The sequence below is a fragment of the Cyrtonyx montezumae genome, unplaced genomic scaffold (genome assembly GCF_038088225.1).
Source record: "Cyrtonyx montezumae isolate F1298 unplaced genomic scaffold, pur_monq_1.0 scaffold_36, whole genome shotgun sequence".
Taxonomy (NCBI): Eukaryota; Metazoa; Chordata; class Aves; order Galliformes; family Odontophoridae; genus Cyrtonyx; species Cyrtonyx montezumae.
The window spans coordinates 3,312,583-3,337,203 of record NW_027072041.1 but is presented as its reverse complement, the minus strand read 5'-3'; the positions used below and the strand labels follow the sequence as shown (position 1 = coordinate 3,337,203).

The window sequence follows — 24,621 nt, the reverse complement described above, 5'->3', positions numbered from 1 at the left end:
CCTCAAGTGAGTAAAATTATTAATGCAAACTAATATTTCAATCATTAAATCACCTTGTATGTCATTTTTGCACACATCTTATGCAGGCTGGTTAACGTGGTTGCACCAACCGACCCGCTCCAGCTAGGAGAATACCAAGGGATGTGACCAGTATAATGAGAACAGGTTTAGGAGTGTTTAGTATAGATGCTGAAGTGCTTGAAAACAAATTAAGTGCAACAACAAGTGATTTATATGCGCTGTGACATCCTTTGCAGTCCTCTTTATCAGCATTGGGAACAAATCAGTGGCTTTTATCAGATGTATTACCTCAATGGGAGGAGACAAACATGAAAGATCACCAGTTAATTGTTAATGCCCTTGCTGTGGCACAAAATGATACTTCTCTAGCACTTAGTTGCTTCCAAGCCCAGATATGGGTGCAATCCATGGTAGCAGCAATTGTGAGGGAAGATGAAGGAGGTACCCTACCTACAGAAATCCGAAAGGTGATTTGGGATAATACGAATAAATTTGAAAAGAAATTTCAATCTTGGCGGCACTTAGTCAATTTTACCTTTGATCCAGTTACTAGCTATGCCACAGCTTTCGTTTTGACAATACGAAATGCTTCAGTATTTACAATATACCCTATTATTGCATTAGGATTAAATCATGATGGGGTTGTGCTTTATCCCATTGAACATCATGTATGGGCTCTTCAAAAGGAAGGAAAATGGCAAACTGTGGATGTTAGCTCATGTGCTGTACAAGAACAGAAAGAATTTGTTTGTGAAAGTAATACCCTTAAGACTCAGGACATCTGTCTTGATACTGAGCAGAACATTTGCCACTTTGAGATTCGTCCCAATGCAACATCTGGGACAGTACTTATATATATTGGAAAAGGATGTGCTTGTATGAGGACTTCTTGTAGCTTTATACACATAGATGATATTGTTGTAGATACCAGTAATCATTCAAATTTCTGTGTTTGTAACTTTACTAGTATTCTAGGGTGTGATTTTAACTATACAGCTCTGGTTACATCTTACCAGTTGCTACAGTCTAACTACACGTTGATTCAGAACTTAGAGCCTGCACCAATTGGAATGAATCTCACTCTGGTAAAGAAACTCCTGCGACTTGATGATCTGCATCAGACGCATTCAAGACAATGAACAGAAAACCCTGATTACTGTTCACCATGATATGGAGGAGGCACATCGTGTCTTAGAGAGAGTAAAGAAGGATGGAGAACATCATTGGTGGGAAGTATTTTTTGGATGGTTCCCCACAGCAATGGGGATATTTAATTCTATACCGCATCCAGTCATGACTGTGTTAGGCTTAGCATTAATTTGCTGAAATGAGTATCTCAAATCGAATCAGCGCTATCTAGGGATGTGATACACCACTTCAAGTAGGACCAATGTAAAGGTTATTAGATTATTAGGCTTATTAAATTTATTATTAAATTAAATTAAATTTATTACATTATTAGGTTATTGGGATTATTAAAATCCTTAGGTAAATTGCGTTCATGCTGTAATGGGCAAGGCTTTTTCCGAGCATAAGGAGGGGGAGATGTTGTATTAGACCATTGCGAACTCTCGCGATGTGACACGATAGGAGTAGGCACCTGCGGGGTGATACCAGATGTGATGTGATAGAACCCCTCCCTTGCTCAGTTTCCGACTGTGGTAGCTTGTAGGGAGTGCCACGCCAGCACTAGGAAGTGCCATGTTGGCAGTAGAGTACTGCGGATGCTTGGGGTCATGGACACACAATGCATATAAGCGAGTGTGTGCAGACAATAAACGCCATTTGCTGCTTCACCACATTGGTGTGAAGTGCAGTCATTTGGCCCTGGCTGGTTTAGGTCAGTTTCGTAGACCTTTAACACAGCAGTCCTCTCTCTGATTCAGGGTAGCTCTTTGTTACACAAGAAGTAATATTCACCTTCATGCTACGAGTACTAATGACTGTTGTCAATAGATTTCAGACAAGCAAAATACGCAGAAATAGTCACACAGATACAAAATTAGCTACAGTGAAGAGGAGGCACACATGCTGTTAAGAGAATCACGTCCTTTTACCAGTTTCTTACCTGCAAAATCAAAGAGCTATTAGATCACCTGGTTCTCCAAGTCCTTTTAATATAAGTTCAATTGAATAGCTTTGCTTCCAAATGATAATTAAATTCTACTGACATCTTCGTTCATGCTTTTCTGTTCTCTTTACGGCTTTTTCTCTACACACTCAACTACGCAAGTCCACAGTGCTAGCACGCATGACAATCCACCACAGTAAAATCAGATGTTCATAAAGCATGTACTTGAACAAAGCTCTAGGATTTGAGAAGATAAGATGGAAATAAAAGATCTCTGTTGCATGCATCAGTGTAAGTGCAGTGACAGCTCTCTTGGCCCTGAACTTTTGCTTTGACAAGAGCCTGCTTTGCAGATTACTGAGGCAATGGTGACACATCATGCAATGTATGTGACTATATCTGTACACTTCCAATAGACGTGTGGGGGCTAGAGCCCCAGGGTAGGCAATTCAGGCTTTGTACGTCATATAAGCAAAGAGTTGATACCTCCAGATACACTACACGGCCTTGCTCTTGAGCTGCTTGTACTGCCAACCAGAAATTGCGTAGCCAAGTCAGCACGGTGAGCATGACCTAATATTCTCTTTACCCCAGCAGGACTCACCAGCTCAAATTTAGCACTGTGATAATGGCCCACACTGGAGCTGACTTGCAATTCAACCATCTCAGAATCAAGGGCAAGGCATGATTTTGTTTGCCTTGTACTGACAGCCTTGGAAAGGCTTACAGAATGAGTGCACTGAGTAGAGAGTCACATTTTAGGGAACCAAGAAGAAATTCAGCAAGGCCCAGGAAAGGCTTCCCCCAGCCAGCAAGCATCTAGCTGGGACCCCATCTGTGAGGTGCTCCAAGGTGGGGCTGACTCCAGCAGCTCAGTGCTGAAAGCACTGCAGGCCCAGGATTCCCACAGGGATTCACAGCCACAGTTCTGACCTTCGAGCCCCATGCTTAGGCAGTTTGGAGAAGACAGCCTCCACTCTTCTTCATAAAGCCATTTGACTTTGAGAGAGTGAGCCTTGTCCTTAGAACACTGACTTGAGTCTGGGTGAGATCTGAACTCTGGTCTCGAGGCTCCTTGGCATTTTGCAATCAAGTGTGAGAGTATCAGAGAGCCTCCATGCTGCCAACAAGCCAGAGGTCTGGAAAATGTTTATAGTGGGTGTCAAATCCTTCCCCAGGCCCCTGTCACAGGCAGCACGATAGGCCTGGTGACTTGGCTACAACTGCCTCGATGTTCTTAGCAGGGCCCAAAATATAGGTAGTTACACAAACCAAATGCTTCTGAGTATGACATTTAAATGTCTGAGCATAAGAGCAGAATATCAGGAAAAATGAAGAGAAGTTGGAGTTTATGTTCTCTGAGCACTGAGAATCAGCAGGCAATTGTGAATTTGTGTAGAGTTTAAGTATCAATTTGCTGCTCTAGGTATCTAAAACCTCCTTGGCTTTCTCAGCAAAACAGTTAAATATATAAAGTTAGCTTAGCTGACTTGCCATACATTTAAGCTTAATTCAGCCAAATGGAAGTTGATTTTCAAGTAAAACTGACTAAAAGACATTTTACATCAACTCAGTAAAGTCTAAATTTAAAGCAGGCATAAGAAAAAACTGTGTGACACAAAAGTAAATGGTTGACATAAGGAGAAAAGTGTTTCATCAGCCTAAAATATGTTCTGAACTGATTATTACTAAACAAAGTATGCGTGGGTACAAACAGAACACAAAACAAAAGACCTTCTAGCACTATGTTTTAGAATATATCCTTTTGAGACAAAACTTTCTAGAACAGGTTATCTTGTTTTAGAAAAGTAAAGGGACTAAGGGATGGGTTGGGGCAAAATAAGTCTTTTCAGCCTCTCTGTGAACAGAGATGATTTCTGATAATGTGAAGCATATGTGCAAGCATGGGCACATTCTAAGGCAAACCCAGAGAAGTGTCATGAAGGTGGTTAGAGGGCTGGGGCACAAAGGCAGGCTGAGGGATTTGGGCTTGTTCAGTCTGGAGAAGAGAAGGGTCCAAGGGGACCTGGCTGTGACCCTCCAGTATTTGGAAGGGGCCTGCAAGGAAGGTGAAGGCTGTTGGCCCAGTGCTTTGTCTCCTGCACAGCAGAATAGAGGTGCTTCCTGTTGTTCACATGGAGCCTCCTGTGTTCTGTTTTGTGACCAGTGCATTTTGTCCTGGTACTGTTAGACGTGTCTTGGCGCTGTTAGAAGGTTGTCTTCTGCACTATTAGAAAGAGCCTGGCTCTGTCTTCTCCACATCCTCCCTTCAGGTATTTACAGACACTGACAAGACCTCTTCCAAGCCACCTTCTCTCCAAGCTAAGCACTCGCAGCTCTTTTAGCCTTTCCTCAGTGGAGAGGTGCTCCAGGCTCTCCATTATCTCCAACTTTCTTCAGAAAACCCCTCATACTGTGGAGACGAGGACTGGACACAGCACTGTATCTGTAGCCGCAGCAGTGCTGGGCAAGGCCAAGGCACACCTTCATCAGCCGGCTGGCAGTACTCCTGATGCAGCCCAGGATATCACTGGCCTTCTCTGTGGCAAGGGCACATCTGCTGGCTCACGTTCAATTTGGTGTCCAGCAAGACCATCCAGAGCCTTTTCTGCAGAGTTGCTTTCTAGATGCTTTTACCTCACTCCTAATGAACAGTATTTTAATAGCAATGTATGATTTAGAGGGGTCCTGTAAGCAACACTGTCACTGATAACTATAAAAGCAGAAATTCGGCGTCCCTGATTATTGCAGAGGAGTTGGACAAGATGGCTTTCAGAGGTCCCTTCCGACTCTAAGGATTCCGTGATTCCATCACCTTTATTTCGTCTGAAGAGAATTTCTGCGGAGGTTGAATTGGATTTCCGGAGGAAATCTCTCACCGTTGCCTTCTCTCATTGTCTAACGCCACCAGAAGTGGCAGTTGCAGTATTACCGTGAACAGATTTGCTAGCATTCCTACAGTCACAAAACCCAGCGCCGCGGCTCGGAGCTCCCAGGCCAGGCGGTGCCGGAGCGTCGGGACCGCCACGGTGGGAGGGGCCGCAGCGGCGGGAGAGCACGGATGCGTTCCGCTTCCCGGGGAGAAGCGGCCGGGAGAGAAGCGCGGCTCCCGTTTGAACTGTAGTGGATCGCAGCGCCAGGCAAGCCCCTGAGACAGCGCTCAGCTTCCGGCGTAAAGCAGCACTAAGGGGCAGGGAAAAGAGACGAATTCCCGCAAATCGCTGGAAGCGTTACGCTGGAAAACACTCGGGAAGCAACTCTGATCTCCGGAATGCGCGGCGCTGCTCATGCCGCTTCCCCGCCCCCTCCCGTCCCGGGGACCCTTTTGACAGGAGCCGTCGTCCCGCAGAACATTCTGCGCCGGGGCTCGGGGTGGGCACCCTGCCGGCTGCCGCAGTCCTGCCGGGAGATCCGCCGGGCACCGAGCGAGCTCTGCGGCGGGCGGGCGGGCGGAGGTCGGCGTGACCGGGGCCGGGGACACCACGAGCCAGGTTACCGGCAGCTCCCCGCCCACCGCCTCACCGGCCACGGAGCCCCCGAGTGCCCGCAAGCCGAGCACCCGCGGAGCGGCCCCGGGAGCCGCGGAGGCAGCGGGCGGAGGCGGACATGCGGGCGGGGGCGGCCGCTGCCGCACGGCGGGGGAGGGCGGAGCAAGATGGAGGCGGCGGGAGGGGGAGCGCTGCGGAGGGCATCTGAGGTGAGGGCGGGCGGAGTCTGCGTCGGGGAGGGGCCGCCGGGTTGGGAGTGGGGGGAGGTGGGGGGCTGGGAGCCCAGCGCACGAGGCGGGCGGCCCCTGTGACACAGAGAAAGGGGAAAGGAATGCGTCTGTGCGGAACCGGGAGATTAAGTGCCCAGATAGGGAACGATGGAAGCGCTAGAAGTATTAAAAATACTGAAAATATTGAAGCTATTAAAAATATTGAGAAATAAGTGGAAGAACAACCCCCTCCCCCATCGCCCCGCCCCCGCTGACGGCCGCGGTGAGGGCTGAGGGCTGTCCGCAGGGACCCCCCCCTACCCACACACACACACTCCCACCCCGTCCCGAGCACTGTACCACCGCTGAACCCATCCCCGCGTTACACCCCCCGTGTGTCACGCAGCGCGCCGCTTGGAGGGCCCGGCCCGGCGCAGTGCGGGGGGCGGCGCGGCGCTCACGTGTCCGCCCGCGATGTAGGGCAGCAGCCGGGCTGCGCTAGCGGAGCTCGATGTTCCCGCAGCGCGGGGATTTCTGAGAACTGGGGCTGTGTCCTCGCATGAACCCGGTTCGCTGCCTCCCCCGCCCGCTCCGCAGCCTTAAAGCGGCGATGCCGCCGCCGCGCCGCACGTACGCCTGCAGCCCGCAGTGCGGAGCGGGGCCGGGCGGAGCGGGGCGGGAAGGAGGGGGACGGGGCAGGAGGGAGGGCGGGGGCAGCCGGCCCGTGTCGCCCCCAGCCTGCTGCACGCCCGTCCTTATTGTCATTTTCATCGTCGTTACCGCCGTTATTATTATCGCCTTTATTACGATTGCCATTTCTCAGTGAAATGAGAATGGGCCGATGCCAGTGCTCCCAGTACAGCACCCTCCCCACGAACAGCCTCACAGAGGGCTGAGGGACAAAAGCTCTGACTGTCCCAATGCCGCGGGGAAGAAAGGACCCCACTCAGCCCCAGACTGGGGCCTGCAGAGCAGCACGAGCCCTGAGAAAGCGACCCAGTGACTTGAGCTGCGCTTCCCCAGAGGACGGAGGCTCCGTTCCCAAGGTGCGGCTCTGCATGGGCACCGACTGACGCTGGGGGGAAGGTGCACGGGGACACCCTGTGCATGTGGAGCACCATGTAGCATGTTCAGATTTATGTGACTGTGGAATACAACTCTGCAGTGCTGTTGGAATATCAATCACTCAGCACTGCTGGCCCGGTTGCAGCCTCACCACCACCCAGCCCTCAGTGCCATGTCACATCGCATCCAGCCAGTATTAAACACAGAGGTTCTGGAGAGCGAACATGAAAAAGAAAACAATAACCAAAATCACATTTGGGCCTTCTGGTGCTCAGAGCACTGCAATTGTTAACATCTGCAGGATGGATTCCTGCACTTCATCTGAGTGGGAAGAAACCTTCAGGGAAGAAACGCCTACATACTACTTGGGAAGCAGCTGACCACCAAGGAGTGGGGGAACACTCGCTGCCCACATACCACACACAGCCACTGTCTCAGGAGAGCAGCAGGAGACGGCAGCAGTGGGGCTGCTCACAGGGCACAGGGTGCTGAGCTGTGGGTGTCCCCCAGGTGCCACTGAGCTGCTTCCTCTCAGTGGGCCCCATGTACTGAACGTTTTGGTTTGGTAGGGAAGGCACTATTGGAGGCGCTGGGAGTGCTGTGAAGGCTCAGTGCTTCCTCAGTGTCAGTCAGACATGGATTATCTTCCAGCCATCAGGCTGGGTGGCAGGACTCGGTTGAAATGACACAAGCCAGCCAACGACAAGAGGTCTCATGAGTTCCGTACATTTTACAGTTTGGAGTCAGAGGTGTCGATGTCATTTCCCAGAGCTCCCAAGAACCCAAATTTAACTGAGAAGTGAGCGTGTCACAAATGCCCCAAGATAATATGATTCCTAAAGAGAAAACTTGGCCATCTACAGCCTCACTGCAGAATGTTGCAGCACGAACGGCATTTCTGCAGCAGCGAGGTTGCGATGCACAGCACTGCTGCTGTTACAAGCAGCGTGGCAGGGGCAGAGGCAGGGGCAGGGAAGGCTCCGCCGTGCCCAGACGGAGCCGCACGGGGTTCACCGCGGGTCCGCTGTCGGCGCACGCGGCACCACGCCCAGCAGGCCCGGCACCTGCTCCCGCCTCGGCCGACGGGGCCGCTGGGGCTTAATTCAGGGGGGCTACCGCCCCACACCCGCCCGAGGACCGGCACCTCCGGCCGCGCGGAGGTGCAGCCGTCCCATGAGGGTCTGCCACCGGGACCGCGCTACGCGAAGCCGCTGCCGGGAGCTTCCCCGGTCCCGGCTCGGGGCGGGGCGGGGCCCGGCGGCCGTGCGGGCTCTGCGCACCCCTCGGAGCGCGGCGCGGATTGGCGGCGGGCAGGGCAGTGACATCAGCCGGCGCACTTTCCATTGGCCGGCCGGTTGCTGGGACGGCAGGGCTCCCGGCGAGACACTTAACCCGCACGGCGCCGGGCGGCCCCTCCGAGCCGCCCCCCGACGTCCCGGGGCACGCTCCCCGCCCGGCTACCCGGCCCGGTCCCAGGCCTCCCGGGGCGTTGGATCCCCGCGCCGCCCCGCGGGGACGCCGCCGCCGCCGTCCCTCCGTCCCGCGCTCGGCGTCGCCCTTTTAAGCGGGCGCGGCGGGGCGCCCGGAGTAGCACGCGGCTTGCGCAGGGAGCGCGCCGATTGGCGGGTCGCGCGGCGGGCGGACACACCCCCCGCCAAAAGGCGCCCGCGAGCGGCGGGGGGAGAAGGTAAACAGAGCCGGGCGGCCCTGCCCGCCGACCAATCGGGGGGGCGGGCGGGAGGGGGCTCCGCGCCTGACGTGATGGGCCGCGGCGCGGCCGTGCCCCGGCAGCATCGCGCGGGGCGGGCGGGCGGCGCGGCGGGCGCTCTGCACTCCTCTCCCGCGGCGCCCGGCTCCCGGCCGCGCCGGCTCCCCCCCGCCGGCTGCGCGCCGCCCCCGGGGGGCGGCGGTGAGGGCGCTGCCCGCCCGCCCTCGCGCCGCCGCCGCTCTTTATCTGCCCGCCCCCCGCCTCGCCGCCCTGTCCCGCTCGGCGGACGCCCCGCGCCCCGCCGCCCCGGCGCCCGGCGGGCCATGGCGTGCGGCGGCGCGGCCCCGGCGGCCCCGCGCTGACGGCCCCGCCGCGCCCACGGCCCGGGCGCGGGCGCGGCGCGGCCGCAGCATGTCGGCCGTCGCCTACGTGGACTTCGTGGCGGCGCAGTGCCTGGTGTCCATCTCCAACCGCTCGGCCGGGCCCCCCTCCCCCGAGGCGGCGGCGAGGCTGAAGGTGCCGGGGGAGGCGGAGGCGGGCCGCGAGATGCGCGACCCGCGGGACGCCTGGAAGGACTACTGCGCCCTGCTGGCCATCGCCAAGAGCCTGCTGGAGCTGAACAAGTACCGCCCGCTGCCCGCGCCCTCGGTCTGCAGCGACAGCCTCGAGAGCCCCGACGAGGACGCGGGCTCCGACAGCGACGCGGCCGCAACCTCGCCGTGCTCCGGACCCGCGCCCGCGCCGCCCTCCCGCCTGCGCGGCGGCGCCGCCGCCGCCGCCCCCAAGACGAAGCTGGCGGCCGAGAAGCGGCACAAGTGCCCGTACAGCGGCTGCGGCAAGGTGTACGGCAAGTCCTCGCACCTGAAGGCGCACTACCGGGTGCACACAGGTCAGCGCCGCCGGGCGGGAGCCGCGTGTCCTCGGCTGAACCCGGCCAGCGCCGCGCCGCCCCCCGCCCCTCCTCCCGCTGCCCGCGCGCGCCCCCCCGCGCGCTGTCTTTCTCCGCGCTTCTCTCCGCTCCTTTCACTGCTTCTCTGCTGCACCCTTCCCCCCTTCCCTCCTTCAAGCTTCCCCTCGCCATCAGTCTTCTTTCGCCCCCTCCTCGGGCAGCGTCACGGGCTGGGACCAGGAACCGGGGGGAGGGGGTTGGGGTGGGGGGGGGGGGCGCGGCCGTTCATGGCGGGGCCGCGGATCTGCGGCAGCGGGGGCGCGGGCCGGGGCTGGGAGCCGAAGGGGGGGGCGAGAGACTGTGGGGGGGTGGGGGTTCGCCCGGCGGTGTCCCGGGGCGGGCGAGCGCGGTGCGGCGCTTCCCGGGGCTGTGGCGGGAGGAGGGCGTGGCGGAGCGGGACCCGGCGCCGGGTGAACTGCTGCTGCGGCGCTGCCTCCGGATCCCCGTTATCGAGGGTTCTCTGCTTTTTCTTTTCTTTTTTGGAGAAAGGGAAAAAAAAAAAAAAAAAACCTGCCCCGAATTCAGGGAGTTGCGCGCTGATTCGGAAAGGAGCGGTCCGCAGTGACAAACGCTGCCCGCGCGTATTTCATGCGCTTCCCGTACATATAACAGACGGGCGCTCCTCTGCGCGCTGTGTCTGTTGGCAGTGACGCTAAGTGGCCGAGTACAACGCCCCGCTCCCGGTGGATCGCACCGCGGCCACTGCCCGAGTCGTGAGCGCCGCGGGGATGGCACCGTGCGGGGATCGCTGCAGGGCTGCCCTGGCGGGGGAAAGGGGGGGGGGGGGGGGGTGCCACCTCCCCTGCCCAACCCGCGGTCATACGGGTGGAGAGCCGAGCGCTCGTGGGCTCGGGAAACCGGAACGTAACCGTGCCCTGCTGCAGGAGCTTGTCTCACGGCGGCAGAGAAAAGGGATTGGCACCGTTTCTACTTAGTGCCCAATACCCGGATAGCCTCCCCGGTGTGGGAACCAACGCAGGCACGCACGGGGCGGCGTGCTGAGGGATGACGTGCGGAGGGATGCGCCGTGCGGCCCCGCGGTGCTGCAGCGCAGCCCCTGTGCGGCGCGGGCGGGAGGCAGCGTCCTGGGGCGCGGGGTTCGGTTCGGCCCGGCTCACCACTGGCGCGTGGGCAGAGCGCTGCCGGCTCCGGGCGCCGAGGTCCGGCGCCTCCCAGCGCGAGCAGGTAACTGCGGCGGGTGGAAGCACGAGCGATGCCGCCGGTGCCAATTGTTTTTATAGATGCCAGAACAATTCCATAGCAACAGCGGGATTCGATTGGACCTCCAGAGTTATTCATAGCGGCGTATTGCAGATCGCTAGTACTCCTTCTTCAGTACCATTTTCTTTCCTTCCTTTTTTTTTTTTTAATTAATATTAAATATTTTCTCTGCTGTTTGCAAGCCTCTTGAATCACTCTCATCCACCTTCATCAAATCACCAAATTAAATCTCTAGGTTGCTTTCTTGCTGCTTTGTTGCCTTTTCCTGAAGCAGTTATACAGCCATGGGTAGAAGCTTCCTGATCCTACATCTTTAACATTTACTTTCTGGTCTCCAAATCTTGAAGTAATTCTGTTCACCTGTGAGCTTTTAGTAACAGCATCTGCCCTTATGTTGCGTGGACACTCACTGGACAGTTGGGATCTGTCTTTGGTAACCTGATGGAGAGTGAGAAACACAGTGCCCAATGAAGGTAGAGGAGCAGAAAATGAGAGACTTGATGTTCTCAAGTCCATATCTTATTAATAGTGCTTTAATATTGCTTGCTTAGAGGTATCCCTTATTTCAGAAACCAAAAATACTCGTTCTCATTTCCTTGGATTCAGCCCTATCAGCTGAGCTCACCCTCCATTGGACCCAGGTTGGCTGTCCATCACAACCCGTTGTTTGCGCTGGCCTTAGCAGGGCCATCTGCTAAGAGCACTGCACGCCCCCTGTCTGCAGTGCGCTGTGTTTGGTGGGACCTGGTGGGGCGGGGTGAGAAAAGAGCCAGGCAGCCCTTTTGTTTCTCACGGGGATGCTTGGTGCTTCTGCCATATGATCAGACACTCCTTCACTTATTCATGCATATGAACCTGAGTGTATTAGTGTGCAAAAGCCCATGAATGTGAGGACAAGCCTGTGGCTGAAATTAAGCCATAGCCTTGCTTGTCTCATCACTGCTATGCAAGCAGCTTGGAATTGGTTATTTGGGTTCTTGAGGGCATGAGCAGGGATACTGCTCTGCTAAGAGCTCTGAGCAGGGTACTCCCCGCAGCAGCCCCGAGGGGTGTGGCACTTTGTGTATAAGCGCCGAGGTGGCATTGTCCCTGCAGCTCACAGCCAGCTGTGTCAGGAAGGCAGGTGGAGGAGCATGCCTACAAAGTGACCTTACTTGAGTCTCTTAGGCATCCCCTTCCTCCTGGGACGATGCTAGTTTGCATAGGATGTGCAAAAGCAGCTGGAGATTGGCTGTGGTGGGGAAGATTACGAGAGTGTTGTCTCTGCAAGATAGGCTCCATTGTGGAGGTGACAGGGCCAAGTCCTGCAGGTTGATCCCTCAGGGCCTTCAGACTAGAGGAGAAATGTGAACAAAACCAGAGCCCTGGAAGCAATGCAGAGGTTGGGAGGCAATGAACAACTGGTGAACAAGAAAGTGAGCAATAGCAAATACACAGAGGGTTACCATGAAAATGTAGAGACTCTTAAATAGGTTGGTTTGGTGGTTTGGTTGTGGCCGGTAATGTGTAGAGTTATTGTAAGCCTCAGAAATGAGGGGAGGGAGGAGGAAGGTTGTCAAAGCAGGATGTGCAGGCCCCAGGGTTTCCAGGAGAAGCAGGAAAGGCATGTGGGTACGTGCACCATCTGGTCAGAAGGGCTGGGCTGGGAGCAAACAGCAAGGTGCTGAAAGGCAGGAGGAGAGAAACTGCCAGGAGAAACTTAAATTAGGAGCATATGTTTGCTATGACAGTGTGAATGCAAGCCAGTCAAAGAGCATGTGGCTAACTGAGAGCAGACCTTCATGGTTAGGAAGGTGGGACAGGGGGGATACCATGAAATTGGACTGTGAGATACCTCCTGCAGGACCCATGAGAGTTTATTTTTCTGTGGAGGTGCATCCCATTTGATGGGGGATTCACATTTACACCAGATGCCCTGGATGTAGAGCTTAGATGCTCGAAAGCTGTGGCTGTGTGAGAAATCCACCCTCGCCCACTAGCTTTTCATCCAGCCCTTTCATTGTTGAGATGAGATCCAAGCCACGTGAAGAGCTTTGTAACAGGGCAGCTGATAGATCCTTGAGAGATCCTTGAGTTGTCCTGGCTCCTGCCTCTAAGAAACATTCAGCAGCAGGCTGTGGGCAGAGGCCATGGTTGGCATTGGGTGAAGGAAAGCTGAGGAGCATTTCTGGTGGAAAGAGAGAAGAACACTGCAGCTGCTCAGTGCTGCAGACTAGATATCATGTTGCCTTTCCAGCCCCATATCAGTTTGGTTCTGACTGTACTGCTTGTTATTTGTGTTCTAGATTACCTCTAGCTTGACAGACTGTACAGATGCTGATGTTTTGACAGTCTTCTGCTTGCCCGGAGCTTTTTTGGGTGTTCCGTGGGAGCATAATCTGAAATTTAGCATTTTAAGTCTTTCTTATCCAGCTCATGCAATGTCACATTGCCAGTTCCCTTAGAAAAAGATGAGCAGGAAATGGAGCCAGCAGGACATTTCTGACAAAACTAGACCTCCATCTGATGCTCCCATTCTCAAGGGTTAACAGAAATGTGTAAATTGCTAGAGTTCTGCTAGGCACATTTCCAGGGCTCAGAGAAACATGACTGTACTGACTGGAAGAGTTGCCAGCTGAGTAAGGTAGGCACAAATCCTCAAGTGCACTGTTTCTTGATTTTTCAGTTATTTGGTTTTCCTTTGTGTTGTTTTTTGTTTTTTTTTTTTTTTGTTGGTTGGTTGGTTTTTTGTTTTCCCTCTTTTAAAATTACAAACATTAAGCAACTGTGTGTGTCACAGTGCAGTGGCACTCCAGAGATACTTTTATGGGTTATATTAAATATAAAAAATCACATTCCATGGAGTCTGTGTGTAGGACAGAAGCAGTGAGTAGGCATTACCCACTCGTGGTGAATTTGACCCAGTACTGAATTTGTCTGCACACAAGCAGTCCGAAAAGACAGCCACTATGAGAAGCAAGTGAGCTTGGCTTGCATCCTCTTGCCTGGGATGGGCTTGCTTGGCCATGGATGCTTTGGTCCAGCTCCACAGATGCCTGCAGCACTGGCCTCTTTAGGGCTAGTGGAGGACAAAAAAAGGTCTCTTGCCTGAGGACATAGAGAGAACTGGGAAGTTCCAATAGGTCAGTAATTTGGTGTCTGGACTCCTGGCTGCAAGAAGGTGCTCCTCTAGGACACCTGGCCACAAACCTCCTCCTGATGCAAAATATCTGTGCCAAGCTGTTCCTTTCTGTGGCTGGAGTGTAGGGAAGCATTCTGTGATACCCACCATGTTGTATCAGGGAACAGTGCTGGTAGACGTAAGACATGTTTCCAGGTCCCTGCTCCACCAAAGTCTTAGGAGAGTCCTCTCTGGGAAAAGTTTCTGTTCCTTAAGGTTAAGGAGAGAGAGCTGTTCTTTGATCCTATGTAAGTGCCCTGGGCACCAGATCAGAAGTTGGTTTCACTCCATTGCTCAGCAGTATTTCGGTATTACTGCAAAATGGAGGAAGTTCAAATGAAGATAAGCTAGAAAAGAAGAGGTAGAAGCTTATCCAGAGAACCCAACAGTCTACTGCCAAGGACACTGCTCACTTATGACAAGTCTAGATGTAACTCTCTGGTGAGCTCTGGTGAGATTTTTCACCTTCCAGAGTCCCTCACTAACTCAAAAGTACAAGGAGGTACAGTTCCACGAAGAAAGGCTTTTGTAAGGCAGACAGAGAGAGGTGCTAGTTAGAGAACTTTAAGGATGCACCTGTATCTGGCAGTGGTGGGCCCGAGTTTTGCTGGGCTGCAGGGATGAGATGTGGCTCCCAGCAGCTCAGCAGTGGTGGCTTTTAGCAGGTGGTTTTGCATCTGCTCTTTTGAAAGAAACTCTAACACCTGCATGGTTAAGCAGCTATTGAGTGGTGGTTTTAAGGATGTCAGAGTAGTGTAAATTCATTGCTGAAAGCAGCATTTTAACATCTTAATCTTCCTGTGATGTTCAGTCCTGAGTGCTGGTGAAATAAACCCCTTGGTGCAACCCCTCTGCCCACTGCCTATCCTGTAAGCAGTGTATAATCTTCATGCAGGATGGGCTGCTCCTGGTTTAAGCATTCCAGAAACCCTTGTTCTCTACAGATGATACCTAGTGTCCTCACTGCTCTGTGTTGCTTCTCAGAAGCATTGCTATTTTGTGGTTGCCTTGTCATTTAATGGTCCAGTTTTTTGGAGCATCTCAGAACAGGAAAAAGGCAGCCTGAAAAGCCCTCAGTCTGTAGGCCCAGAAGTTGGCATTTTAAGTTCCAGCTTCATCAGAACATCTTGTAAGTGAACATTCTATCAGAATCCAGTATCTCACAGGAAGTTCTTTATTCATGTACGTGGGGCAAGCAACGACACTGGATGAAAAAGTGAAAGACCTAAGATACAGGTGTCTTCTGGGAAGGAAGGAAGACTGCCCTTTTAATTTAATTAACTAACTAAATTTTTTATTTATTTATTTATTTATTGTAATGAGCTGGAACATGTTCTAGATACTTAGCCGTCTACAGAATCTATGATTCTTCAGGAGACACTGAGACACTCAGGAGTGGCAGCTGAGTGGATACATAGGAAAGTGTGGGGAAAAAAGAAAAGGTTATAATTGTTGTATCTAAGTCAAGCAATTGTTGTTCAGAACCAAGTCTTCTCTGGATACCACAATTTCTTGGGTAAGTCCAAGCTCCACAGCCTTAGAGAGTAAGGATGAAGGCAGGAGATTGCATTTTCTTATTTGAACCATCCAGGGTTGATTATGCACATTGAAGCTATGGCATACCTATTGCAGCTGTGGGTAGTTTTCTCTTGCCTTATGGCAAATGATTTCACTTTTTGAGCTTTCCTTGTTTGTGTACTTTCTCTTTTTCATCTTTCCTGCCATCATCTCATCTTTGATGGGATGGGTCGGAAAAGCATCACCTGCTCTTGTGCAATACACCTGGGCTTTTAGGCAGGTGCTATGAATAGAGATGGATGTTGCTTTTGCAGAAGATGGTGGCTAGCTGTGCCTTGTCCTACAGCCAGAGACAAAGTGAGAGTAAAGCAAAGGCACTACATCTCAGAAGTCAAACTTGGAGTGATTCTTCAGTTTTGGTGCTTAATACTTCATGTAGTTGCAGCTATGAATACCTGTCAGAACAGTGCTACCAGGTGCTTGGTGGTCTCTTCTTTAATATGCAGGTCAGTCAGAGACGTCCAGTCATGCAGCTGTAGCTACAGTCCATTTGGCTGTGGTATAATTAGTTCTGATGATAAGCTGCCCTGTGTTACCACAGATCCCTGTGTCCAACTTCACTTTTGTCAGCCAGAAAAACAGTACAAGACTGGCAAAGCTTGGTCAGGCTGTCATCCACAGCAACATCTCTGAATGTCTTTTGGAAGTCAGTGCTTAAGCCATTTTTGTAGTTGACTTAAAATTAGCTTGTCACAGAAGCTCCATTTGCTCCAGTACCAGTGCATGCCCCCTTACAAGACAATGTAGGACTGTCAGCTTTGTCTTCAGCTATTCCAAACATGGCTTCTTTTTCTTCTCCTTTATGGGAAAACTATAGACTGTCTCTATCTCTTGGTTGTCTGAATAAAGTCATCCTTTCAAAAAGCCACCATGAGCTGCAGATCCTAACCTCAGTCATCCACATCTAACACAGCAATTTACAGTGAGAAGGCAAATGGGAAATCAGGAACCTGCACTATTAATGAGACTGCTGATGCCCTCACTCTCTATCTCACTCTCTCTCTCCCCCTCTCTCCCTCCCTATTTTTTTTCCATAAGCCCTTGCTGCACAAGAATACCATGTGGAAAAATTAGGAATATATCAGAGGAGGGTGAAAAGCTAAGTAGTCTTCATTCTAGTCAGAATAAAATGGAATCAAAATGAAGTGGAGCTGCCTCAGATTGTACAAAGCAGCCTAGATTTAAAGTTCAGACTCTCGGAGAAAGAAGAAACAAACCACTTGCAGTAGAGCGTGAGGAGGAGAAACAAGGATAGAAATCAGGTAAAACAAGAAGAGCAGAGTTTGAGTGGTTCCACAGTGGTCTTGTTTCTGTAGGGGAGGAGGAGCTGAGAAGGCCCTTGAAGAGCCAAGATGAGGTTGCACTGTTATGCTATCTCAGTATAAACTATGCCTCCCACTGCACCTTTGCTGGCAAACCAGACAGAATGGGAATTGTGCAGATTAACTCATTCCTGCTACCCGTAAACCAGTTTGTTTCAGCTCTTACTTCTGTGGTTACTTGTGTAACCTGGATGTATCTATTGAAGGTAATTATTTACACTTCTATATATTTGGGCAGTGTCTATCACACATAGTTTTAAGGTATTGTGGCACGTCATTGGCCCTCCCTTCATCGATTGGCAGAAAGCCGACATCAAGCATGTTTTAGAAATGGAAGTAGCATACTGCCTCCAAAGGCCGCTGTGTATAATGACACCCTGTTTTAGTGGTTCCGTTCTGTTCATTTCAAACCCTAGCAGTACTACTCTCTCTCTCAAAAAAAAAAAAAAAAAAAAAACCCATATGGAAAAAGTGCCTCAGGATTAGACGTGACACCAAAATGGATGCCTCCAGGTGGAGGCAGCTCAGGCAGCATTGCAGCCATACTGTGGTCTGCCCACCTCTGCTGCTCTAGGAAATGGCATGTCAAACTTGGCCAGCAATTGCAGGGTCCGGCTGTGCCGAGCACACATCCATTGCCTGTCACCAGGCATCGCTGCCCTGCCTTGAGAGCCTCCCAGTGCACAGTTCGCTGCTGTGCAGCATCTATTCTGTCAGTCAGTGAAACGCTGTCGCTCTGGGTTCATGTAATTGGTGATGGCTCCGTAACCGAGGGGAGCAGCAGGTCTCCAGGCTCAGAGACAAACACTCCAGGCCTGGAGAAGTCTCCCTCCCCCTTGTCTCTCTGCTTGTGGAGTTCTAACACTTCCTTGTGTCACAGATTATGCCTGGCCTACTTTTACACGCGTGTTTCTGAAGCGGTTGTGACAGACTCCTAGAGCCTGCATCGCCCTAGTGAGGAAACCCTTTGCTGCTGGCTGCTGCACTCCTGGGTGGCAGGAGATGGCCTGCACCAGGGCCCAGCTCTGTGCCTCAGGAATCACCTCAGTCTGTGTCTGTCAGTGCCCTGAGCTGGAGCCATGACTCCACCACATCAGGCTCCCATGGCCTTTGGGCCTCTGCTCCCAAGCCCACAGAGTTTCCTTTCTTCCCTTCCCTGGGGAGCGATGGTTGTGTCTGGGTACTTTGATGCTGTGAACCGGCTCGAGGGATCCCAGGCTGGTGCTGCTGGTTCCCAAAGCCTCACAGATACCTTGCACACCACAGCAGGCAAAATGGCTGTGCAAGGCAGTGATAGTGGGCACACTGCTCCCATCACATTCCAGAGGGAATTCCAGAAAGCAGGCTGTTTTCCCTTACCTTCTGCATTCACCAAAAATTAGACACTGCTTTAAACATCCAGTTTGGATACTACCGTGCCTAAACAGTAGATGCTGAGCTTTTTAGACCACAGCCCACAGGCTAGGTGCCTGGTTTCTATAGCGAGTCAGGCACTTGTCAGGCTGAAGAGCTGTCCTGAGGCAGATGATGGGAAGGCAGCTTCTAATAAGGGCTGGGATGCTGAGCTGCCTCCAATGCTCTGGACAGTAGGGCCTTATATGAGATGCCTCCATGCATGCAGGAAGAGCAGTACATCTGAAGTGCCCAGGATGCTGAGTGTGGGCAGTGGGCAGTACACAGACAGACGAGACCTGTGACCCTGCTGCACGGTGCCTGCTGGTGCCACACTGCCTTGTAGCTGGGGCCAAGGCCTTCACATGTGTGAGCAAACATACAACTTTAATTAATATCTTTTACACAGGCGGTGGTTGTTCAGAAAGGTTTCCAGCCACATTGGAAGAAGCACAGCAGGGAGATAAGAAGTCTGTAAGAAAGCCCTGCAGGCCAAGGTGGCCTGAGGCTTCATATCTCCTCCACAGCCTGGGTTAATGTGCTACCCAGAGCTGGCACTAAGCTACTGATAGTTCCTGCTGCTCCGCCCAGGGCCAGCCCTGCTGCAGGGCAAGGCGGGGAGCACGCAGGAGGCCAGCTGCATGAACGTGCAAAGCCTTGATCATCTATCGAAAAATGTACCAGACACTGATCAGCCTGGAACAGATCTGTCTGCCCAGCAGAGAGCACCGTGTAAATAGAAGGCCCAACCATTGCAACATCAGTGTTATTTAAGAGACTTTCACTGACAGTGCATTTATGACCAGAATTTCAGCTTATCTGATCCATTGTCAGATGTCTCCTCACATGTCTTTGGGATACCAGAGGCCATTCCTCTGGCCCCTCACCACACCCCATTCTCCTCCCAGGGTCTTAGCATTTCACTCTTGGTTGTCCTCCTGGCTGCTGCCCCGTCCATGCTGGTCTTCAGTCTTTGTTGTCAGCTGTTGTGGCTGGGGAGTTCTCAAGGACACAATTTCTCACAATCTGCAAATGTAAAGGGAGCTCATGTACTGTGCCAAATAGCACAGTACCAAGAAATACTGGAATTCTTCAAATTTCTTTCCAGTTCTTCCAAGCTGGAAAACTCCTGGGACAGTTTTTATATTTCATGGTTGACTATAAATAGCTGTCAGATAGCTGTCATTTGTATTCCCTTCAGGAGATTCTTAAGAAAAGGAATTAAGGCATCAAACAGCTCTGGTACATGATGTATGTGACTGAAAGCTTTTGTGCAAGCTTAAACGTTTTTTATTTCCTTTTGTGTCATGGAGTAGTCAGCTTTGCAAAGACCTTTGTGCAAGGTCCAGGCAGCCTGCAGGGCTGAACCGCAGGGATCTGGGGTGTTCAGAAGGTGACAGTGGGTACTATTCACACCTCAAAACCTTGCTTTTAAAACAAATGTGCAGTGTGTTCTAGGTTAAGGTGTTTGGTTTGATTCTTTGCCACCACTGTAAACATTTATACCAGTAGACCTGTGATAACAAAATAGCTGTCCTGCCCTCAGATTGAACATTTAAGAGACAGAGGGGAAAACACTGCCTGCTGGAACAGCTCAAACTTCTGAGGGAAGGGACATGAGGGGGCAGAATTCTTCCACTGGCAGGCACCGTGGTTTCTGCTCTGCAGATTTGCAGCCCTGAGGCTGCAGTGCTCTCCCAGTTCCCTCCCTGCTCAGTTCTTCCTAGGCAGGAATTGCAGGTGAAGGATTTTCTTTGGCTGCTTTTCTAATAGTTACAGATGGTTCTGTTTGGCAGAATGGAAGTAGCAGAGGAGCAATACCAGCATTCCCCTCTCAAACCGCCGTAGTGCACTCGACATAAGGAACACAGAGGCGTAGGCAGGTCTCATCTGTTGTTACGACAGTCTGTGGGGTCATGTAAGGCTCTTCACTGGAGCTTGAGCTGCATGCGGTTAGAGTTTTGCCTCATGCGGGCGGAGGCGAGAGCAACACCTGATGGAGTGAGGTGTCAGCAGCTCGGCAGGCAGCCGCGCCCTGTCGGGAAGCAAAGGCCACACCCCTCTGTTCAGTGCTGCCCGTGTTCTCCCCGCTGCTTGAACACTTTGTCATGCTTTCCCCCCTACAGGCGAGCGGCCGTTCCCCTGCACATGGCCCGACTGCCTTAAAAAGTTCTCCCGCTCCGACGAGCTCACCCGGCACTACCGCACCCACACCGGCGAGAAGCAGTTTCGGTGCCCTCTCTGCGAGAAGCGCTTCATGCGGAGTGACCATCTGACGAAGCACGCTCGCCGTCACACGGAGTTTCACCCCAGCATGATCAAGCGATCCAAAAAGTCCAGCTCTGGTTCCTTGTGAAGGCAGAGCTGGCCCAGGAAGAGGAGCGGGGTGCAAGAGCCACGGCTGTGGCCCGGAGAGCAGCGGCAGAGGAGGCCCCGCTCGCCATCAGGAAGCACATGTAGCTGATGTCCAAAACCTAAGCACTCGGCGTGCTCTGCTCCTGCTCTCCAGTGCTGGCTGGGAACAGCCATCTTGATGAAGGGGATAGCGGCAAGAGGGAAAGGGTGGCACCGCCACCTTCCCCAGTCTGTCGCATTCGGACTGGCGTACGTATGTCCTGCGGGACGCTCCGGCCAGTGACACCACAGTAGCGTGACTCCGAGGTCTTTGTGATTGCTGTGTCATGAACATGTTTTGTTGAAAAATGTAATGCTGCTTGTGTTTAGAGTCTGTCAAGTAAAACCACTTTCCGAGTCACATAAGTAATTCTCAGATATAAACTCCATAGCACATTGTAGAAGTGGGTTTACTTCTATCTCAGAACGATCCTTCATTTTAAAAGACTGTTAAGGGAAACATTACATATGTTACTAATAGCATCTGATTGATATTCTGAAATAAGGTGAATTTATACTCAAGAAGACCTGTGAAAGTAACTGGGTCTTTTTAATTTTTCTTTGTATTAACTATACTTTTGAATATAAGCTGCACTTTTCCAGTAAAAACATGTGTAATTCAAGCAGATACTTAAAGCAAAAAACACCAACACAACAACTCAGTCATCTTCTGACCATATGTGTATTTAGCTCTGTTATTCGTTTACCTGGAAAAATACAAGTCAGCCTACATAATGTGGCGGGGAGGATGAGGGCAGAAACATACGTCTCTCAATTGATCTATCTTTTCATTTGTCAATAAATACAGTACTGTACTATAGAAATGCCACTAACAGTGCTTTATTCTGCTGTGTTTTGTTTGAATGGATGCATAACAGCAGCTACCATCTTTATAAACTGCTGCTTTTTTACAGGCTTTTTCTCTTCATACACTTGCCTTAAAGATTTATTCTCTTCATACACGTGCCTAACTCCTGCCACATCCAATGGGAGTTCTGTGTGCTTATGGAGAGAGTAGACCTTTCCTTAAGAGCACTCTGCTGATGGAAACAGCTAAATTTATTGTAAAGAGCACTTCAGAAGGGCTCCTGTATCTCTCAATCGCTGTTTCTGTAGAGTATGAGGGAAAACCATGTGCTAATTGGAAATACAACACAGAAGGTGTGTCCTTATATTCCTTCTGGCATCAGCTTCCCTGGGTACCGTGCAATCGTACCTGTGTCATACGTGACACATCCAATACTGATCGAGGCAATACCACTTTTAATTTAGAGCTATATTTTGCTCTCTACAAGGAGCAAAATGATCACCGAAGGGAAAATTCCAAATCATGATAATTTTCTGCACATTTCATCTTTTTTTTTTTTTTTATGTTAAAAGCACAAACCATACATGGTTACTGGTGTGTTGTTTTTTTTTGTTTGTTTGTTTGTTTTCCCCCCTCCAGCTACCTGTAGGGGGAGAATTATGTTTACACATTATTTCTTTCAGAATCATTCTTTTCCTCTTCTGTTTTTACTCCTTCCTCCAGAAGAGGAAGGGGAGGTGCAGCCCTGCTATAAAGACTTAGGGCCCAATTCATCTCGGGAGTAATCACACTGAAATCTGAAGTGTATCCACTGCAGATGAATTTAGGTCATCCTGTAAAATTCTGTACATAAAGATCCTGTTAGTACACCTGCAGCTACAGTATCTTATTGTTTTACCTGATAAAGAGCTTGCTTCCTAGAAACAAATGTTAAGAAATGAACTCAGAGAGTAGAGTATTTTCTTCTACAGTTGTATAAGGCTTTCAGCATTAGAAATCAGTTTGCATATAGTGTTTTTACCTGTGTAGTTCTTGATAAGTTCTGTCTATGTGAAGAGAACTGCTTTTAAGGCATTAGGGATACTGAGCAGCCTGTGGAGTAAAAGGGATGTGTTTTCTTCAGTGAAGACATCAGGAAACCAAGCACACTTTCTACCTCTGTTTCAGCTTTGTGAAACATTTATTTTAGAAACCAAACTTTTAATTTCTGGTGTCCAAATTGAGTTGTAGGAGCATACATTGTTCTTCCTAATAAAAAGAGGTAGCCTCGGTATTTCTATGTTCTAGGAATACAGAAATCATTCTGCTTACCAGTACTGTAATGCTGCCTTGTTGAGTGGTGTCAGGACCATGCATCACCCAGTGAGATTCAGTGGAGCGTTCACATTCATCTTCCCTCTTCTCTGGGAAGATTGCAGTAAGCTTTTGAGTCTGCCCTACAGTCTGGGTTGTTGCCGTTTTGTAGGACACATGCAGTACTTGGAATATTAAGATCTGGTCCTGTGAAGTACACAACACCCTCACGCGCTGTCAACCACAATGGGAAGCCACATCTGATAAGCAGCTCCTAAACCAATATGCAAATGTTTTGGTCACTTAGTTACCTACACATGAAAGTAAATGGACAGATTCATGGATCCCAGCTTCAATATTTGGGGTAGAATGCACATCTAAGGAAACATCATCATTATTTCTTCCATTTCTAAAAGAACTAATGGGGGAGGGGGAAGATACCTAGGTCCACAGAAGAAGGGGAAAACAGGTTGTTATCACTGATGACAACATCCTGTTTCTGAAAAAACAAACAAAAAAATACCTTCTTAAGCAGTAACCAATTTGCTGTAATAAATGCTGTACTTCAGCAAACAACAGACAGGATTAATGCGATTCATTAACCACTAGCAGAGTACATGGGGAATGATCAGGTTTAGAAATTTCATTTTACTGTGTTATTCATTAAGGTTTTTAGTTGTTCTTCGAGTAAAGACAAAGAATGGATCTAACACATGAACAAACTCCAGGTTAGTTTTCTGCATCTTGAAGTTCAGTTTTGAAGAGTGTTGCGATGTTGGAAAGGAAAGGAAAATCAAGTTCTCTAATACCATTCGTACTTATTGTACTATTTTGGAAATAATTAATAGTGCTGAAGTTAGGACAGCTCCTCTCCTTGGTTAAGAAAGCCCATTACTATAGAGAAGTCATGGCTTTAAAGGTATAGCTATACATACTTGGACATATTTCATTTTTTGAAACAGTTTTTCATGACCGTTATTACAGATCTGTTTTCAGTTTGCAGATGGACTTAGTCCAGCACACACCAGACTGGACATATTCTTCAAAATGCTGTTTTACAGATTCATGATCTGTAACACTGTAAAATACCAACTTCCAGCAGTTTAATCAGTTTTATTTTTGTACAGTATTCGTATCCTTTATAAGTTATTTTGCTGTCCTGTTTTGTAAATCACATGAAATTGTAAAAAAAAAAATAAAAGCAAAAGAAAAAAAAAAAAAAGTAGGCATAGATGTTTTTGTACATATGTATATACATTGTCCAAATTAAAAGAAAAAAGGAAAAAAAAAAAGAACAAACAAATGTTGTTTTGAATGTTTGGAGTCAAAAGGTGATCATGTAAACCAGTTTGGATGATTATTAAAAAAAATGCTGCTGCACACGATGAAATCCATGAGTTAAGTGCTATATGAACCCATTTCAAAGGTCCTGGCAGTGCTTGTTATTATTAATGAAGTGTGGGTCTTATTTCTCTGCTTTTCCCAGCTATTTTCACAGATGCTTCCTCCCCCCTGTGTGGGCAGGCACAACTTTGCTATGGCGGTAGGGCATCCTTCACTGGCTTGCTCTGGCCACGCAGCCTGCCCAAAAAGCTCACTGGCCATTTCAGTTGGGACTAGCTAAAAGTTACCAATACAAACTAACATCACCTGGCATCTGGGAACTGTGCTAAGCTGCAGCAGCAAGATGGGACCAAGGGAACACCTAACTCCCTCACAATATGGGCAGAGATGGAGGGGTAGAAGAGTGCCATCCAAACCTAGAACAACATTTTAAGTATCCTCCAGTATCAGCCTGAAGCTGTGTTGGCGTTTTCTGCCCTTGTCTGGGTGGCCAAAGGACAAATACAACAAACTCAGCATAGAGAGTTTTCTTTTTTTAGTTTGTCATTGTTTCTAGAAATAAAGGACACAGGGCTCATTCCCCTGAGCTTATTCCCCT

The 24,621-nt window shown here is 50.4% G+C and overlaps 1 protein-coding gene across 1 annotated transcript; it reads left to right on the top strand.

Moving 5' to 3' along the window:
* The first annotated feature begins 8,941 nt into the window (after positions 1 to 8,941).
* KLF9 (KLF transcription factor 9) lies at positions 8,942 to 24,228 on the top strand. Its single transcript, XM_065745642.1, has 2 exons — positions 8,942 to 9,451; positions 20,311 to 24,228. The coding sequence occupies exons 1-2, from the start codon at positions 8,974 to 8,976 to the stop codon at positions 20,538 to 20,540; spliced, it is 708 nt and encodes a 235-aa protein (XP_065601714.1). The 5' UTR covers positions 8,942 to 8,973; the 3' UTR covers positions 20,541 to 24,228.
* The last annotated feature ends 393 nt before the right edge of the window (positions 24,229 to 24,621 follow it).